A 21,480-nucleotide genomic window follows, 5' to 3' on the forward strand; every position below is an offset into this window, starting at 1 on the left:
CGGGAAGTAGGATCCTGGGTCTTCAGTCGCTTCATTGCCCAGGACCCCACCACCTCCCTGGGGAGAGAGGCAGGGCCTGGGCTGGGATAGATGGAAAAATCCCTGGTAGCGGCTGGACAATCAGCAGGAGCTCCTCCAAACACGACCACACCCGTCCACTGGCTCCTGCACACTGAGGATTACACCCAGTATACAGGACAGGAGAAGTGGTACTGTGCAGTGTATATATATACAGAATAAGAGCAGATACTGAGGATTACACCCAGTATACAGGACAGGAGAAGTGGTACTGTGCAGTGTGTATATATACAGAATAAGAGCAGATACTGAGGATTACACCCGGTATACAGGACAGGAGAAGTGGTACTGTGCAGTGTATATATATATATATATATATATATATATATATATATACAGAATAAGAGCAGATACTGAGGATTACACCCGGTATACAGGACAGGAGAAGTGGTACTGTGCAGTGTCCATATATACAGAATAAGAGCAGATACTGAGGATTACACCCGGTATACAGGACAGGAGAAGTGGTACTGTGCAGTGTATATATATATACAGAATAAGAGCAGATACTGAGGATTACACCCAGTATACAGGACAGGAGAAGTGGTACTGTGCAGTGTATATATATATACAGAATAAGAGCAGATACTGAGGATTACACCCAGTATACAGGACAGGAGAAGTGGTACTGTGCAGTGTATATATATATATATACAGAATAAGAGCAGATACTGAGGATTACACCCAGTATACAGGACAGGAGAAGTGGTACTGTGCAGTGTCCATGTATACAGAATAAGAGCAGATACTGAGGATTACACCCAGGAATATATTGGCGAAAGTCTTAGGACAGGAGAAGTGGTACTGTGCAGTGTATATATATACAGAATAAGAGCAGAAAATGAGGATTACACCCAGTATACAGGATAGGAGAAGTGGTACTGTGCAGTGTCCATATATACAGAATAAGAGCAGATACTGAGAATTACACCCAGTATACAGGAGAGGAGAAGTGGTACTGTGCAATGTCCATATATACAGAATAAGAGCAGATACTGAGAATTACACCCAGTATACAGGACAGGAGAAGTGGTACTGTGCAGTGTCCATATTATGGGGATTCGCTCTGGTAGACAGGACAAGCGGACGCAGTACAGAGGCAAAGACCAGTTTGTAACACTTATGGCAACAAAACAGTACGACCATTTGCAGTTTTGGTGTTTGTTCACACCTAGACAGTTCATACAGCAACACAGTCACCTGTTATCCTGGGTGTTAGTTCACACCCGATCGGCATTGCTCAGGACAGAGCAGTCCTCCCAAACTCAGGCCTCCAGCCTAGCACACGGCTCAGATCCCAATCCAGCGATTGCCAGAGCTCCTCTGTCAGAGAAAGAGGTAATCACACCCAGCTGACACTTCCGGCTGGGTTTTTTATAGGCCAGTTAAGACCTGGCCTGGAATGTAGGGGAGTAGTCACCCACCCAGCACTTTGACTACTTCCAGTAAGAGCCGTCCCGGATCAGCTTTTACAGCTATACTAAATAGTTAGGTGTTAAACAGCAACTGCTGCTGACACATGAAAACTGGCTCTTACTCCACCGTGGCCAGGAATCTCGGTGATACATATCTTCCGTCAACAACGGACCTTTGTGCCATCCTACATACCTCCCCTCTTTGTTCAACCCTGAGAGGATGAACACTTTGCAGACAGTGTACCCGGAAAAGGGCATCCGCGTTTCCCTGGAAGCGGCCTGCCCTGTGTTCCACTGAGAACTTGAAGTTCTGTAATGACAAGAACCATCTGGTGACCCAAGCATTCCTCTCTTTGGCCTGGCTCATCCACTTAAGAGCGGAGTGGTCGGTCACCAGACGAAACTTTCTCCCCAACATATAATAGCGGAGAGACTCGAGTGCCCATACGATGGCCAGGCACTCTCTCTCCACTATACTGTACCTAGTCTCGGCTGGGGTGAGTTTGCGGCTCAGGAAAACAACGCGATGTTCCTCTCCATTGATTTCCTCCTAGGCCTACTACAGAGGCATCTGTACCACAAACTCCCTCTTGAAGTCGGGCGTCACCAAAACCGGTGACCAGCACAGGACCGACTTCAATGCGGAAAAAGCCTCTTCCGCCTGTTCATTCCAGCGGATTATCACGGACTTTCGTCCCTTCAAGAGCCCTGTCAATGTAGCTGCTAAAGTAGCAAAATGGGGAACGAACCTCATATAATAGCCCACCATTCCCAGGAACCACTTTACTTGCCTAGTGGTGACAGGTCGGGGCCAATTCCGAATCTCCTCCATTTTATTCACTTGGGGTTTGATAACTCCACTTCCTATGACATACCCCAGGTACTTAGTCTCCTCTAACCCTATCGCGCATTTCTTTGGGTTAGCGGTCAGTCCAGCCTAAAACACAGAAATATAGTGGCAATACTGGAGGAGCTGCTCAACCCCTAACACTGTAGCGTGTTTTTCATTGGGGGAGCAGCGCCACCGCATGTGGATCGCAGCGAACGACTATCCCCAGCAAAAAATGCATACGGTGGAGGATGTCGGCGCGGTCCACATGCACCACAAGAGCATCCTACACAAAACGGAGCATTGTGCGGATGTAAATACAATCATATAAATCAAAAAATGCACCAAACGGATATGCCACTGACTATACTGGCTAGTCATAAATACAGATATTAAAAGCTAAGACTTTCGCCAATATATTCCTGTCAGGAAAATATCGGAGCCCTTCATGCACCACGTCACGGTCACTCAGCATGGCAAAGGGTCCTACCACTACGCTAACTATGGTGTGAACAGGGTCTGAAGGTGATGTAATCCAGCTCACAGCCAGGCTTACACACAAACGCCTAGCAGGACAACTAGTGCAATGTGAACAAAGCCAGGCTGCAAGCCACACCCATATCAGACCCTGTGATGGAGGTCACCAGGTGCAAAAGAGTGTTTAAATGCCAGGTAAAGGCACATACACTACATATAAAACAAGACAAAAACACAGAAATATAGTGGCAATACTGGAGGAGCTGCTCAACCCCTAACACTGTAGCGTGTTTTACACTGGGGGAGCGGTCAGTCCAGCCTTCCTAAGGGAGTCCACTACATCCTGCACTTTGGGTAGATGACTTTCCCAGTCAGTACTGTGGATGATGATATCGTCCAGGTAAGCCAACGCGTACCGACGATGTGGATGAAGTACAATGTTCATGAGTCGTTGGAACGTGGCGGGGGCACCATGCAGACCAAAGGGTAAGACTTTATATTGATACAGCCCCTCAGGGGTGACAAAGGCAGTTTTCTCTTTGGCAGCCTCCGTTAAGGGCACCTGCCAGTACCCTTTCGTGAGGTCCGAAACTGAAAAATATCAGGCTCGTCCTAACCTCTTGATAAGCTCATCTACCCGGGGCATAGGATACGCATCGAACTTGGAGATTTCGTTTAGTTTGCGAAAATCGTTACAGAACCGTAATGTTCCGTCCGGCTTGGGTATTTAGACTATCGGACTGGCCCATTCACTTTTGGAGTCCTCAATGACGTCCTCCGAGATGGCTTGTTGCCGAGCCTCAGGTACCCGGTATTGTTTTAACCGGACTTTTGCCTGAGGCTCAGTGACAATGTCATGCTGGATTATGGAAGTGCGTGCAGGGAGGTCCGAGAACACATCCGTGTTCCGACTAATGAACTCCTTGGCTTCCTGAGCCTGTTTAGAGGAGAGGCTGTCAGCAATTTTTACTGTGGCAACTGCTTCTTTTGCATCAGACCGAGGGGCCTCCTGAACCTCTTCTCCTAGAAAACCCGGCCGCAGGCTGTCTTCAGTAGAGGACTCCCTATTTTTCCATGGTTTTATTAATTTCACGTGGTACACCTGCTCCGGCTTTCGCCGCCCCGGCTCGTGTACCTTGTAATTTTCCTCTCCAACTTTCTCGAGTACCTCGTAGGGCCCCTGCCACCTAGCTAGGAACTTACTGTCTATGGCTGGTACCAGAACCAAAACCCGATCACCTAGGTTAAAGTTCCGGACCCGAGCCTGCTGATTATAGACCCGACTCTGGGCTCGCTGCGCTGCCGCCAAATGCTCCCTGACCAGAGGCAACACTGTCTCCATCCATCCTTGCATCTGGGTGACATACTCAATGACACTTTTATGTGGAGTGGGTTGTTGTTCCCACGCTTCTTTGGCCATGTCCAACAGACCGCGAGGGTGTCTGCCATATAGCAGTTTGAAGGGCGAGAACACAGTAGAGGCCTGGGGAACCTCTCGCACTGCGAACATGAGATAGGGCAGAAGAAGGTCCCAGTCCCTCCCATCCTTAGACACAGCTCTTTTTAACATATTTTTTAATGTTTGATTAAATCTCTCTACCAGACCGTCCGTTTGCGGATGATACACGGACGTCCTTAGCTGTTTTATGTGGAGCAACTTACAAAGTTCCCTCATGACCTTGGACATAAAAGGGGTCGCTTGGTCGGTCAGAACCTCTTTAGGTAGTCCTACTTGGGAAAACATCTCCATTAACTCCTTAGCTATGAGTTTGGCTGATGTATGTCGCAGTGGCACCGCCTCCGGGTATCGAGTGGCGTAGTCTAGGACGACCAACATGTGTTGGTGCCCTCTAGCAGACTTTGGTACTGGGCCTATGAGATCCATAGCGATTCGCTCGAACGGGACCTCGATAATCGGGAGAGGCACCAGGGGACTCCGGAAATGTGGCTGAGGGCTATTTATCTGGCAGGTTAGCAAGACTTACATAACTCTTCTACCTCTATGAACACACTGGGCCAGTAAAACAGCTTTAGTATCCGATCCTGCGTTTTCTGCCCTCCCAAGTGACCCCCAAGAACATGTTGGTGGGCAATCTCCAATACAAGCTTGCGATACGCCTTGGGCACCACCAGCTGTTCAATAGGCTCACCCCGTAGTTGGTTTACCCGATAGCGTTTCCTGGTGAACGACAAAACAGGGAAACATCGACTCGGCCCCAGGTTTTTGTGGTTTACCATCAATTATTACAACATTCTTTCAGGCCTGGGATAAGGTTGGGTCCCGGTGTTGTGCGGTTCCGAAATTTTCACCGGAGACATTGAGGTCTGCCAATTCAGGACCCGACGACAAGTCCTCAATGTCTCCTACCAACACACTCAGCGGGGTTGTCTCCCCCTCTTCCACCGAAGTGGCGACCACCCCTAACGCAGGCCCTTCGGCCTCGGGTTCCCAGGGTTCTGGCCTCCTGCCCGAGCCAGGCCACTCTGCTGGAGTTACCCCTGACTCAGGGGCATCAACAACTCTCACAGCCGGCAACAGGGCCGGGATGCCCGGAAAGTCTCTCCCTATTATTAGTTCATAAGGTAAAGTGGTAGCAACGGCCACCTCGTGGGTCCACCTCGTGGATAGAGACACCAGGGCGGAGGGATAGTCCTTTAAGTCTCCATGTATGCACACGACCCAGATTTTTCGGCAAGTATACTGGTCGGGTCGCACCAGGGTAGCTCTTACCAGGGACACCAGACTCCCTGAGTCCAACAAAGCCACTGCCAGAGTGTCTCCCACTTCTACCTGGCACAGGTGGTTGCTGTCTATAGTCTCTGGGATACCTGATGCACACAGCTTCCTGGTGTACAAAGAGTTGAGGTATGGTATCCATAGTTAGTCTCCATGGGTTCTCCCTGATAGGGACAGTCGGCCCTTAGGTGGCCAGGCTCCTGACACCGCCAGCATACTATCGGAGCTGGGTCTACTGGGGGTTCACCCCAGGCAGGCTTGGTGGGCACAAGTCTCTGGGTCTGTGATGGAGATTGCTGGGGTTTGGTTGCCCCCCTCCTAAACAAACCCCCTTTCAAATTCCTGGTAGCCTCATAGCTTTCCACCAGTTCCACCATCTCAAGGGCATTACCAGGAGACACCTGGCCGATCCAGTGCTAGAGGGGGTACGGTAAAGCCCTCCAGAACACATCAGCCAACAGATGGTCCAACATAGCAATGGGACTCAGCATGTCAGGTTGCAGCCATTTTTGCAATAGGTGTAATAGGGTATAATACTTGGGCCTCGCGGGCTCAGCCAGGTTAAACTCCCACCTATGCACACGCTGGACCCGGACTAATACATTTACCCCCAGTCTCGCCAGGATCTCACCCTTTACTGTCTGGTAATCAGTCGCTTGATCGTACGGTAAGTAAAAATACACCTACTGGGGTCCAGACGCCAGGAACGGAGCGACGACCTTAGCCCATTGCTCCTCGGGGTAGCTTCTCTCTCATGGCTACCTTCTCGAAGATCACCAAATAGGTCTCGACGTCATCTGCAGGGGTCATCTTGGGGATCACCGCACAGACCGCTTTCCGGGCATCATGGACGCTCTGGGATGCTCCTGCTGCTTGTAAAGCCATCACATGTTGTAACAGCAGCTGGTTTGTTTCTTGCTGCTGCCTATTAGCCTCCCGCTGTTGCAGGTTAGCCTCCACAAGGGTTTATACGACAGCTTCCATTTTGTCGAGGGACACGGGTTGTAATCTCGCTGGTTGGATGTAGGACATACAAACGTGCCCGGAAATACAAAAATATTTCGGCCTTCACGCCAGCCTCACTGCGAGGCCCGCATCCTCCACCAATTGTGGGGATTCGCTCTGGTAGACAGGACAAGCGGACGCAGTATAGAGGCAAAGACCAGTTTGTAACAAAAATTCTGTGTTTTATTCACACTTATGGCAACAAAACAGTACGACCATTTGCAGTTTTGGTGTTTGTTCACACCTAGACAGTTCATACAGCAACACAGTCACCTGTTATCCTGGGTGTTAGTTCACACCCGATCGGCATTGCTCAGGACAGAGCAGTCCTCCCAAACTCAGACCTCCAGCCTAGCACACGGCTCAGATCCCAATCCAGCGATTGCCAGAGCTCCTCTGTCAGAGAGAGAGGTAATCACACCCAGCTGACACTTCCGGCTGGGTTTTTTATAGGCCAGTCAAGACCCAGCCTGGAATGTGGGGAATAGTCACCCACCCAGCACTTTGACTACTCCCAGTAAGAGCCGTCCCGGATCAGCTATACAGCTATACTAAATAGCTAGGTGTCAAATAGCAACTGCTGCTGACACATGAAAACTGTCTCTTACTCCACCGAGGCCAGAAAACTTGGTGACACATACCTTCCGTCAACGACGGTCCCTTGCGCCTTACTACAATATATACAGAATAAGAGGAGATACTGAGAATTACACCCAGTATACAGGACAGGAGAAGTGGTACTGTACGGTGTCCATATATACAGAAAAAGACCAGATGTAACGGGGCGCTGAAGGCGCACTCTGTCTCCCATCAGCCGCAGACCTGCTGCTTAGCTTCGGGAGCGAGGATCTGTGTTCGGCCTCGTTCCCAGGGCGGCTTTGATAGCTGGGAGGCTCCCTGCTCCTAGGTCTGCCTTGAGCGCCGAGCTGATCACTCGGTGCTCGACTTGCCTGTCTGTCGGTCATGTGACGCTGGCCACGTCACATGACCCTCACTCCCCACTATAAATACAGGCAACCTGCTGGCCACAGGTTGCCTGTGATTTTGGTCCCTTAGGCTGTGTATTATTATTGTTATTTAGCTTACCTTTGGATTTGATTCTTGATCTGCTTTCTGACACCTCTTCTGCCTGCTCCCTGAACCTTGACGCTACCTCTAGGATTTTGACCTCGGCTTGCTTTTGGATTTTGTCTTTGCCTCTTCTCTTGTACTGACGTGACCTCCCGTATTTTGACCTCGGCCCGCTCTCGGATCTGTCTCTGTCTCCTCCCTCGTACTGACGTGACCTCCTGGACTAACCCCGGCTAGTTGACCCGCCTCGCCCTTCCGTTTTTGGTGGTACTTTGCTAGTTCCACCTCTCTGTCCGCTCTAGTGCTACCTCTCATTGGCTGTCCGCTTCCCTGCTGTCTCTATCTCTCTGCTTGCACTTACTCAGGTCAGGGACTGTCGCCCGGTTGCGCCCCGTCACCTAGGGCGGGTGGTGCAAGTAGGCAGGGACAGGGGACCGGGTGGCAGCTCAGGGGGTGCACCTCCGCTCTATCTTTATACCCGTGAAGCTACCCCGTGACACCAGATACTGAATATTACACCCAGTATACAGGACAGGAGAAGTGGTACTGTGCAGTGTATATATACAGAATAAGATCAGATACTGAGGATTACACCCAGTATACAGTACAGGAGAAGTGGTACTGTGCAGTGTATATATACAGAATAAGATCAGATACTGAGGATTACACCCGGTATACAGGACAGGAGAGGTGGTACTGTGCAGTGTATATATACAGAATAAGAGCAGATACTGAGGATTACACCCAGTATACAGTACAGGAGAAGTGGTACTGTGTAGTGTCCGTATATACAGAATAAGAGCAAATACTGAGGATTACACCCAGTATACAGGACAGGAGAAGTGGTACTGTGCAGTGTACATATACACAGAATAAGAGCAGATACTGAGGATTACACCCAGTATACAGGACAGGAGAAGTGGCACTGTGCAGTGTATATATATATACAGAATAAGAGCAGATACTGAGGATTACACCCAGCATACAGGACAGGAGAAGTGGTACTGTGCAGTGTATATATATACAGAATAAGAGCAGATACTGAGGATTACACCCAGTATACAGGACAGGAGAAGTGGTACTGTGCAGTGTCCATATATACAGAATAAGAGCAGATATTGAGAATTACACCCAGTATACAGGACAGGAGAAGTGGTACTGTGCAGTGTCCATATATACAGAATAAGAGCAGATACTGAGGATTACACCCAGTATACAGGACAGGAGAGGTGGTACTGTGCAGTGTCCATATATACAGAATAAGAGCAGATACTGAGGATTACACCCGGTATACAGGACAGGAGAAGTGGTACTGTGCAGTGTATATATATACAGAATAAGAGCAGATACTGAGGATTCCACCCGGTATACAGGACAGGAGAAGTGGTACTGTGCAGTGTATATATATACAGAATAAGAGCAGATACTGAGGATTACACCCAGTATACAGGACAGGAGAAGTGGTACTGTGCAGTGTCCATATATACAGAATAAGAGCAGATACTGAGGATTACACCCGGTATACAGTACAGGAGAAGTGGTACTGTGCAGTGTATATATATATATACAGAATAAGAGCAGATACTGAGAAGTCCGCAGTTTGCAAAATGTCCATTGCCCTTTAAATGTGGTGTGTTACGTTGCCATGGTGAAAGTGTGTCTGTTACTTTGGGTGCTGCTTCTCCATGGTAACAGGGGGAGGGGCACAGGCAGGATCAGTCCTCAGCTCTTTTTGTGGAGATTCTGGTAAGTGATTTTAACACTTCTTGTTCCAGGTCATCAGATGTTATTGTAATTTCTTCGCTTATAAATAAAAGGTCTTTCTGAGTTCTTTAGATCCTAGGATCTCAGTAATATCACACAGGAGAGGATTAGATACACAGCTCAGCAGACAGTATCACACGGGATAGGATTAGATACACAGCTCAGCAGACAGTATCACACAGGACAGGATTAGATACACAGCTCAGCAGGCAGTATCACACAGGAGAGGATTAGATACACAGCTCAGCAGACAGTATCACACAGGATAGGATTAGATACACAGCTCAGCAGACAGTATCACACGGGATAGGATTAGATACACAGCTCAGCAGACAGTACCACACAGGATAGGATTAGATACACAGCTCAGCAGACAGTACCACACAGGATAGGATTAGATACACAGCTCAGCAGACAGTATTACACAGGACAGGATTAGATACACAGCTCAGCAGGCAGTATCACACAGGAGAGGATTAGATACACAGCTCAGCAGACAGTATCACACGGGATAGGATTAGATACACAGCTCAGCAGACAGTATCACACAGGACAGGATTAGATACACAGCTCAGCAGGCAGTATCACACAGGAGAGGATTAGATACACAGCTCAGCAGACAGTATCACACAGGATAGGATTAGATACACAGCTCAGCAGACAGTATCACACGGGATAGGATTAGATACACAGCTCAGCAGACAGTACCACACAGGATAGGATTAGATACACAGCTCAGCAGACAGTACCACACAGGATAGGATTAGATACACAGCTCAGCAGACAGTATTACACAGGACAGGATTAGATACACAGCTCAGCAGGCAGTATCACACAGGAGAGGATTAGATACACAGCTCAGCAGACAGTATCACACAGGATAGGATTAGATACACAGCTCAGCAGACAGTATCACACGGGATAGGATTAGATACACAGCTCAGCAGACAGTACCACACAGGATAGGATTAGATACACAGCTCAGCAGACAGTATCACACAGGACAGGATTAGATACACAGCTCAGCAGGCAGTATCACACAGGAGAGGATTAGATACACAGCTCAGCAGACAGTATCACACAGGATAGGATTAGATACACAGCTCAGCAGACAGTATCACACGGGATAGGATTAGATACACAGCTCAGCAGACAGTACCACACAGGATAGGATTAGATACACAGCTCAGCAGACAGTACCACACAGGATAGGATTAGATACACAGCTCAGCAGACAGTATTACACAGGACAGGATTAGATACACAGCTCAGCAGGCAGTATCACACAGGAGAGGATTAGATACACAGCTCAGCAGACAGTATCACACAGGATAGGATTAGATACACAGCTCAGCAGACAGTATCACACGGGATAGGATTAGATACACAGCTCAGCAGACAGTACCACACAGGATAGGATTAGATACACAGCTCAGCAGACAGTATCACACAGGACAGGATTAGATACACAGCTCAGCAGGCAGTATCACACAGGAGAGGATTAGATACACAGCTCAGCAGACAGTATCACACAGGATAGGATTAGATACACAGCTCAGCAGACAGTATCACACAGGATAGGATTAGATACACAGCTCAGCAGACAGTACCACACAGGATAGGATTAGATACACAGCTCAGCAGACAGTATCACACAGGACAGGATTAGATACACAGCTCAGCAGACAGTATCACACAGGATAGGATTAGATACACAGCTCAGCAGACAGTATCACACAGGATAGGATTAGATACACAGCTCAGCAGACAGTATCACACAGGACAGGATTAGATACACAGCTCAGCAGACAGTATCACACGGGATAGGATTAGATACACAGCTCAGCAGACAGTACCACACAGGATAGGATTAGATACACAGCTCAGCAGACAGTATCACACAGGATAGGATTAGATACACAGCTCAGCAGGCAGTATCACACAGGAGAGGATTAGATACACAGCTCAGCAGACAGTATCACACAGGATAGGATTAGATACACAGCTCAGCAGACAGTATCACACGGGATAGGATTAGATACACAGCTCAGCAGACAGTACCACACAGGATAGGATTAGATACACAGCTCAGCAGACAGTATCACACAGGACAGGATTAGATACACAGCTCAGCAGACAGTATCACACAGGATAGGATTAGATACACAGCTCAGCAGACAGTATCACACAGGATAGGATTAGATACACAGCTCAACAGACAGTATCACACAGGATAGGATAGGATACACAGCTCAGCAGACAGTACCACACAGGATAGGATTAGATACACAGCTCAGCAGACAGTACCACACAGGATAGGATTAGATACACAGCTCAGCAGACAGTATCACACAGGACAGGATTAGATACACAGCTCAGCAGGCAGTATCACACAGGAGAGGATTAGATACACAGCTCAGCAGACAGTATCACACAGGATAGGATTAGATACACAGCTCAGCAGACAGTATCACACGGGATAGGATTAGATACACAGCTCAGCAGACAGTACCACACAGGATAGGATTAGATACACAGATCAGCAGACAGTATCACACAGGAGAGGATTAGATACACAGCTCAGCAGACAGTATCACACAGGATAGGATTAGATACACAGCTCAGCAGACAGTATCACACGGGATAGGATTAGATACACAGCTCAGCAGACAGTATCACACAGGATAGGATTAGATACACAGCTCAGCAGACAGTATCACACGGGATAGGATTAGATACACAGCTCAGCAGACAGTACCACACAGGATAGGATTAGATACACAGCTCAGCAGACAGTATCACACAGGACAGGATTAGATACACAGCTCAGCAGACAGTATCACACGGGATAGGATTAGATACACAGCTCAGCAGACAGTATCACACAGGACAGGATTAGATACACAGCTCAGCAGGCAGTATCACACAGGAGAGGATTAGATACACAGCTCAGCAGACAGTATCACACAGGATAGGATTAGATACACAGCTCAGCAGACAGTATCACACGGGATAGGATTAGATACACAGCTCAGCAGACAGTACCACACAGGATAGGATTAGATACACAGCTCAGCAGACAGTACCACACAGGATAGGATTAGATACACAGCTCAGCAGACAGTATTACACAGGACAGGATTAGATACACAGCTCAGCAGGCAGTATCACACAGGAGAGGATTAGATACACAGCTCAGCAGACAGTATCACACAGGATAGGATTAGATACACAGCTCAGCAGACAGTATCACACGGGATAGGATTAGATACACAGCTCAGCAGACAGTACCACACAGGATAGGATTAGATACACAGCTCAGCAGACAGTATCACACAGGACAGGATTAGATACACAGCTCAGCAGGCAGTATCACACAGGAGAGGATTAGATACACAGCTCAGCAGACAGTATCACACAGGATAGGATTAGATACACAGCTCAGCAGACAGTATCACACGGGATAGGATTAGATACACAGCTCAGCAGACAGTACCACACAGGATAGGATTAGATACACAGCTCAGCAGACAGTATCACACAGGACAGGATTAGATACACAGCTCAGCAGACAGTATCACACAGGATAGGATTAGATACACAGCTCAGCAGACAGTATCACACAGGATAGGATTAGATACACAGCTCAGCAGACAGTATCACACAGGACAGGATTAGATACACAGCTCAGCAGACAGTATCACACGGGATAGGATTAGATACACAGCTCAGCAGACAGTACCACACAGGATAGGATTAGATACACAGCTCAGCAGACAGTATCACACAGGACAGGATTAGATACACAGCTCAGCAGGCAGTATCACACAGGAGAGGATTAGATACACAGCTCAGCAGACAGTATCACACAGGATAGGATTAGATACACAGCTCAGCAGACAGTATCACACGGGATAGGATTAGATACACAGCTCAGCAGACAGTACCACACAGGATAGGATTAGATACACAGCTCAGCAGACAGTATCACACAGGACAGGATTAGATACACAGCTCAGCAGACAGTATCACACAGGATAGGATTAGATACACAGCTCAGCAGACAGTATCACACAGGATAGGATTAGATACACAGCTCAACAGACAGTATCACACAGGATAGGATAGGATACACAGCTCAGCAGACAGTACCACACAGGATAGGATTAGATACACAGCTCAGCAGACAGTACCACACAGGATAGGATTAGATACACAGCTCAGCAGACAGTATCACACAGGACAGGATTAGATACACAGCTCAGCAGGCAGTATCACACAGGAGAGGATTAGATACACAGCTCAGCAGACAGTATCACACAGGATAGGATTAGATACACAGCTCAGCAGACAGTATCACACGGGATAGGATTAGATACACAGCTCAGCAGACAGTACCACACAGGATAGGATTAGATACACAGATCAGCAGACAGTATCACACAGGACAGGATTAGATACACAGCTCAGCAGGCAGTATCACACAGGAGAGGATTAGATACACAGCTCAGCAGACAGTATCACACAGGATAGGATTAGATACACAGCTCAGCAGACAGTATCACACGGGATAGGATTAGATACACAGCTCAGCAGACAGTATCACACAGGAGAGGATTAGATACAGAGCTCAGCAGACAGTATCACACAGGACAGGATTAGATACACAGCTCAGCAGACAGTATCACACAGGATAGGATTAGATACACAGCTCAGCAGACAGTATCACACAGGATAGGATTAGATACACAGCTCAGCAGACAGTATCACACAGGACAGGATTAGATACACAGCTCAGCAGACAGTATCACACAGGATAGGATTAGATACACAGCTCAGCAGACAGTATCACACAGGATAGGATTAGATACACAGCTCAGCAGGCAGTATCACACAGGATAGGATTAGATACACAGCTGAGCAGACAGTATCACACAGGATAGGATTAGATACACAGCTCAGCAGGCAGTATCACACAGGATAGGATTAGATACACAGCTCAGCAGACAGTATCACACAGGATAGGATTAGATACACAGCTCAGCAGACAGTATCACACAGGATAGGATTAGATACACAGCTCAACAGACAGTATCACACAGGATAGGATAGGATACACAGCTCAGCAGGCAGTATCACACAGGATAGGATTAGATACACAGCTCAGCAGACTGTATCACACAGGATAGGATTAGATACAGCGGCTCAACAGACAGTATCACACAGGATAGGATAGGATACACAGCTCAGCAGACAGTATCACACAGGATAGGATTAGATACACAGCTCAGCAGACAGTATCACACAGGATAGGATTAGATACACAGCTCAGCAGACAGTATCACACAGGATAGGATTAGATACACAGCTCAGCTGGCAGTATCACACAGGACAGGATTAGATACACAGCTCAGCAGACTGTATCACACAGGATAGGATTAGATACACAGCTCAGCAGACAGTATCACACAGGACAGGATTAGAAACACAGCTCAGCAGACAGTATCACACAGGATAGGATTAGATACACAGCTCAGCAGACAGTATCACACAGGACAGGATTAGATACACAGCTCAGCAGACAGTATCACACAGGACAGGATTAGATACACAGCTCAGCAGACAGTATCACACAGGACAGGATTAGATACACAGCTCAGCAGACAGTATCACACAGGACAGGATTAGATACACAGCTCAGCAGACAGTATCACACAGGACAGGATTAGATACACAGCTCAGCAGACTGTATTACACAGGACAGGATTAGATACACAGCTCAGCAGACAGTATCACACAGGACAGGATTAGATACACAGCTCAGCAGACAGTATCACACAGGACAGGATTAGATACACAGCTCAGCAGACTGTATTACACAGGACAGGATTAGATACACAGCTCAGCAGACAGTATCACACAGGACAGGATTAGATACACAGCTCAGCAGACAGTATCACACAGGATAGGATTAGATACACAGCTCAGCAGACAGTATCACACAGGACAGGATTGGATACACAGCTCAGCAGACAGTATCACACAGGATAGGATTAGATACACAGCTCAGCAGACAGTATCACACAGGACAGGATTAGATACACCGCTCAGCAGGGAGTATCACACAGGACAGGATTGGATACACAGCTCAGCAGACAGTATCACACAGGATAGGATTAGATACACAGCTCAGCAGACAGTATCACACAGGATAGGATTAGATACACAGCTCAGCAGACAGTATCACACAGGACAGGATTAGATACACCGCTCAGCAGGGAGTATCACACAGGACAGGATTGGATACACAGCTCAGCAGACAGTATTACACAGGATAGGATTAGATACACAGCTCAGCAGACAGTATCACACAGGACAGGATTAGATACACAGCTCAGCAGACTGTATTACACAGGACAGGATTAGATACACAGCTCAGCAGACAGTATCACACAGGACAGGATTAGATACACAGCTCAGCAGACAGTATCACACAGGATAGGATTAGATACACAGCTCAGCAGACAGTATCACACAGGACAGGATTGGATACACAGCTCAGCAGACAGTATCACACAGGATAGGATTAGATACACAGCTCAGCAGACAGTATCACACAGGACAGGATTAGATACACCGCTCAGCAGGGAGTATCACACAGGACAGGATTGGATACACAGCTCAGCAGACAGTATCACACAGGATAGGATTAGATACACAGCTCAGCAGACAGTATCACACAGGATAGGATTAGATACACAGCTCAGCAGACAGTATCACACAGGACAGGATTAGATACACCGCTCAGCAGGGAGTATCACACAGGACAGGATTGGATACACAGCTCAGCAGACAGTATTACACAGGATAGGATTAGATACACAGCTCAGCAGACAGTATCACACAGGACAGGATTAGATACACAGCTCAGCAGACAGTATCACACAGGATAGGATTAGATACACAGCTCAGCAGACAGTATCACACAGGATAGGATTAGATACACAGCTCAGCAGGCAGTATCACACAGGATAGGATTAGATACACAGCTGAGCAGACAGTATCACACAGGATAGGATTAGATACACAGCTCAGCAGGCAGTATCACACAGGATAGGATTAGATACACAGCTCAGCAGACAGTATCACACAGGATAGGATTAGATACACAGCTCAGCAGACAGTATCACACAGGATAGGATTAGATACACAGCTCAACAGACAGTATCACACAGGATAGGATAGGATACACAGCTCAGCAGGCAGTATCACACAGGATAGGATTAGATACACAGCTCAGCAGACTGTATCACACAGGATAGGATTAGATACAGCGGCTCAACAGACAGTATCACACAGGATAGGATAGGATACACAGCTCAGCAGACAGTATCACACAGGATAGGATTAGATACACAGCTCAGCAGACAGTATCACACAGGATAGGATTAGATACACAGCTCAGCAGACAGTATCACACAGGATAGGATTAGATACACAGCTCAGCTGGCAGTATCACACAGGACAGGATTAGATACACAGCTCAGCAGACTGTATCACACAGGATAGGATTAGATACACAGCTCAGCAGACAGTATCACACAGGACAGGATTAGAAACACAGCTCAGCAGACAGTATCACACAGGATAGGATTAGATACACAGCTCAGCAGACAGTATCACACAGGACAGGATTAGATACACAGCTCAGCAGACAGTATCACACAGGACAGGATTAGATACACAGCTCAGCAGACAGTATCACACAGGACAGGATTAGATACACAGCTCAGCAGACAGTATCACACAGGACAGGATTAGATACACAGCTCAGCAGACAGTATCACACAGGACAGGATTAGATACACAGCTCAGCAGACTGTATTACACAGGACAGGATTAGATACACAGCTCAGCAGACAGTATCACACAGGACAGGATTAGATACACAGCTCAGCAGACAGTATCACACAGGACAGGATTAGATACACAGCTCAGCAGACTGTATTACACAGGACAGGATTAGATACACAGCTCAGCAGACAGTATCACACAGGACAGGATTAGATACACAGCTCAGCAGACAGTATCACACAGGATAGGATTAGATACACAGCTCAGCAGACAGTATCACACAGGACAGGATTGGATACACAGCTCAGCAGACAGTATCACACAGGATAGGATTAGATACACAGCTCAGCAGACAGTATCACACAGGACAGGATTAGATACACCGCTCAGCAGGGAGTATCACACAGGACAGGATTGGATACACAGCTCAGCAGACAGTATCACACAGGATAGGATTAGATACACAGCTCAGCAGACAGTATCACACAGGATAGGATTAGATACACAGCTCAGCAGACAGTATCACACAGGACAGGATTAGATACACCGCTCAGCAGGGAGTATCACACAGGACAGGATTGGATACACAGCTCAGCAGACAGTATTACACAGGATAGGATTAGATACACAGCTCAGCAGACAGTATCACACAGGACAGGATTAGATACACAGCTCAGCAGACTGTATTACACAGGACAGGATTAGATACACAGCTCAGCAGACAGTATCACACAGGACAGGATTAGATACACAGCTCAGCAGACAGTATCACACAGGATAGGATTAGATACACAGCTCAGCAGACAGTATCACACAGGACAGGATTGGATACACAGCTCAGCAGACAGTATCACACAGGATAGGATTAGATACACAGCTCAGCAGACAGTATCACACAGGACAGGATTAGATACACCGCTCAGCAGGGAGTATCACACAGGACAGGATTGGATACACAGCTCAGCAGACAGTATCACACAGGATAGGATTAGATACACAGCTCAGCAGACAGTATCACACAGGATAGGATTAGATACACAGCTCAGCAGACAGTATCACACAGGACAGGATTAGATACACCGCTCAGCAGGGAGTATCACACAGGACAGGATTGGATACACAGCTCAGCAGACAGTATTACACAGGATAGGATTAGATACACAGCTCAGCAGACAGTATCACACAGGACAGGATTGGATATGCGGCTGTCAGTGACGTGCTGCTCTCACACATGCGGGGTCGGCTCCGTGCTCGTGCGGGGGGGGGGGGGTCGTGTATGTAGCTGGATGCAGGGATCTCGCCTTCTCCATCGTCTCCTCACAGTGAGTATGGTGTCACCCATAGGCCGTACTAAGCTGCGTGTCATCTATAGGGGTGGACAGGAGGAGGGCACTTGGCAGCCGCTGTGTGCAGTGTAATACCGCCCGCAGATACAGGGGATTATATAACCGCCCGGTATATAATATACCCCTCCACTACCACCTCCATGTCACCCTCCCCCTGTGCCTCTAGCAAACATCTGTCCTCCTGTGTGGTTACATAACATGGGCAGCAATATCCAGACTGTATCACACAGGATAGACTTAGATACATAGCTCAGCAGACAGTATCACACAGGATAGGATTAGATACACAGCTCAGCAGACAGTATCACACGGGATAGGATTAGATACACAGCTCAGCAGACAGTATCACACAGGATAGACTTAGATACATAGCTCAGCAGACAGTATCACACAGGAGGGGATTAGATACACAGCTCAGCAGACAGTATCACACAGGACAGGATTAGATACACAGCTCAGCAGACAGTATCACACGGGATTAGATACACAGCTCAGCAGGGAGTATCACACAGGATAGGATTAGATACACAGCTCAGGAGACAGTATCACACATGACAGGATTAGATACACAGCTCAGCAGACAGTATCACACAGGATAGGATTAGATACACAGCTCAGCAGACAGTATCACACAGGATAGGATTAGATACACAGCTCAGCAGACAGTATCACACATGACAGGATTAGATACACAGCTCAGCAGACTGTATCACACAGGATAGGATTAGATACACAGCTCAGCAGACAGTATCACACAGGATAGGATTAGATACACAGCTCAGCAGACATTATCACACAGGATAGGATTAGATACACAGCTCGGCAGACTGTATCACACAGGATAGGATTAGATACACAGCTCAGCAGACAGTATCACACATGACAGGATTAGATACACAGCTCAGCAGACAGTATCACACAGGACAGGATTAGATACACAGCTCAGCAGACAGTATTACATTTAAGGCTAAGATACACTGGCTAAGCAGAGAGCACCACACAAAGCTTAGATACAGTATCACAATAAAGGCTAAGATACGTTATCATGTAATATAATTTTCTATTTTGATATATGTCGTTTTTACATTCTTGGACCCGTCCAACCTTCGTGTGACTTTCATTCACAGGAGGTGTCAGGTTCTTTAGCTCCTACATGAGACGTCTCCCCTGCTCGTCTCGTGAAGCCACGTCGTGACCCCGGACATTTCTGTTGGGTTGATCCTGAAGTTCTGGAGAAGTCTCTTGAGCATGGAGTCGAGGAACGGCAAAGAGCAGGAGCTCACCCGGATCACCCCTGAGATGCTGAAGTCTAAAACCGGGGAGTTTGACCTGGAGTCCATCCTGTTCCTGAAGCTGAGGGGTCTGGGGCTGCAGGATTTGGGGTGTATAGGGGAATGCCTGAACCTGGAACGTTTAGACCTGTCCGACAACAATGTCACCCACCTGGCCCCCCTGTCCTCCCTCAAGCAGATGGTGGCCCTAAATCTTTCCAGCAACCGGATCTCCTCCTTGGAACCATTGGCTTCTTGTGACAACCTCCAGACCCTAAATGTGGCCGGGAACCTTCTGTGCAGCTTCGAGAGCCTGCAGTGTCTGAAAGGTCTCCGTAGACTGGAGAGCATCCGCCTTCGGGACCCCGTCTACAACTTGAGCAACCCCCTCTGTGCCAACGGCTCGTATAGAGTGGCCGTGATGGATACCATCCCTAGCGTCCGGGTCATTGATGGGGAGAGAGTGACTGGCACCGGGAGTGACCTGTACCACCTCTGTAAAGACATTGATAATTCCTTAAAGAGGGTCAGCAGCAGCGGAGCCATTGAGGTCTCCGGGGCCATCAAGCCTTGGGTGGAAGAAGGATACTGGGACCTGAAGCCCACCCAGAGCACCATCATCGATGAGACCTATAAACAATTCAGTGATATCCTACGAGAGTGTAAGGAGCTGAGCAAGAGAGCGGACGACACCATCGCCCAGGCCGAAAGAACCCTCAGCATAAGAGGAGACACCAACTCCTACGTCTTCTGAGCCAACGTCCATGGAAGGAAATGTTGTGGTCAGGGCTGGTCACACCACAGTAGATTTTGTCTTCTTTACCAAGGGACAAACATCTCCAACTTTCCTTGGTAGACTTGTTATGTTGGGTAACAGTTCCACCTTTTCTTCTGTTTGTCAGTCTTCACTGTCTTTCCTACATTTTCTTCCTGGGAAACTTGCTACAAAATTATACTGAGAATGCATGATCTACAATAAAATCTGCATCTGAAACAATCCTACATGTGTGTATACAATCCTATATGTAGATTTTGGGCCAAATATATCTTGAAAGGATCATCCGAGGAGCCTACAATGAAGAAGGATAAAGGTGCTAGTATTCAATGCCAGTCTGCTGCAGATACAGCCACTGTTATACTGACCTATTCTAGAAGGGCCTCCAAAAGATGATATTCACTATTGTACACAGCGACAGTCACATGAAATATAGAATCCAGTACAGACACGGGAAAGAAGGGCTTCTAGTCTATGGAAACTGGTCTATGCGTTGTATATAGGAGCAGTATTATAGTAGTTATATACTTGTACAGAGGAGCAGTATTATAGTAGTTATAGTCTTGTACATAGGAGCAGTATTATAGTAGTTATATTCCTGTACATAGGAGCAGTATTATAGTAGTTATAGTCTTGTACATAGGAGCAGTATTATAGTAGTTATATTCTTGTACATAGGAGGCAGTATTATAGTAGTTATATTCTTGTACATAGGAGGCAGTATTATAGTAGTTATATTCTTGTACATAGGAGCAGTATTATAGCAGTTATATTATTGTACATAGGAGCAGTATTATAGTAGTTATATTCTTGTACATAGGAGCAGTAATATAGTAGTTATATTCTTGTACATAGGAG

The 21,480-nt window shown here is 47.3% G+C and overlaps 1 protein-coding gene across 2 annotated transcripts; it reads left to right on the forward strand.

Annotated features, from left to right (window-relative positions):
• Window positions 1–9,321: 9,321 nt before the first annotated feature.
• On the forward strand, window positions 9,322–20,838 carry LRRC61 (leucine rich repeat containing 61). 2 transcript variants are annotated; one of them, XM_040433334.1, is made up of 2 exons: window positions 9,322–9,358; window positions 19,704–20,838. In XM_040433334.1, exon 2 carries the CDS (start codon window positions 19,825–19,827, stop codon window positions 20,599–20,601), a length of 777 nt encoding a protein of 258 aa, XP_040289268.1. In that variant the 5' UTR covers window positions 9,322–9,358; window positions 19,704–19,824; the 3' UTR covers window positions 20,602–20,838. The 2 variants fall into 2 exon arrangements, with proteins under 2 accessions (XP_040289268.1, XP_040289267.1); XM_040433333.1 differs by lacking the exon at window positions 9,322–9,358 and adding an exon at window positions 18,455–18,552.
• The last annotated feature ends 642 nt before the right edge of the window (window positions 20,839–21,480 follow it).

The sequence above is a fragment of the Bufo bufo genome, chromosome 5 (genome assembly GCF_905171765.1).
Source record: "Bufo bufo chromosome 5, aBufBuf1.1, whole genome shotgun sequence".
In the NCBI taxonomy this organism is placed as follows: domain Eukaryota; kingdom Metazoa; phylum Chordata; class Amphibia; order Anura; family Bufonidae; genus Bufo; species Bufo bufo.

Excerpts from the sequence above, each read along its gene's own strand:
- LRRC61 (XM_040433334.1), top strand. The coding sequence starts at position 19,825 with ATGGAGTCGAGGAACGGCAAAGAGCAGGAGCTCACCCGGATCACCCCT.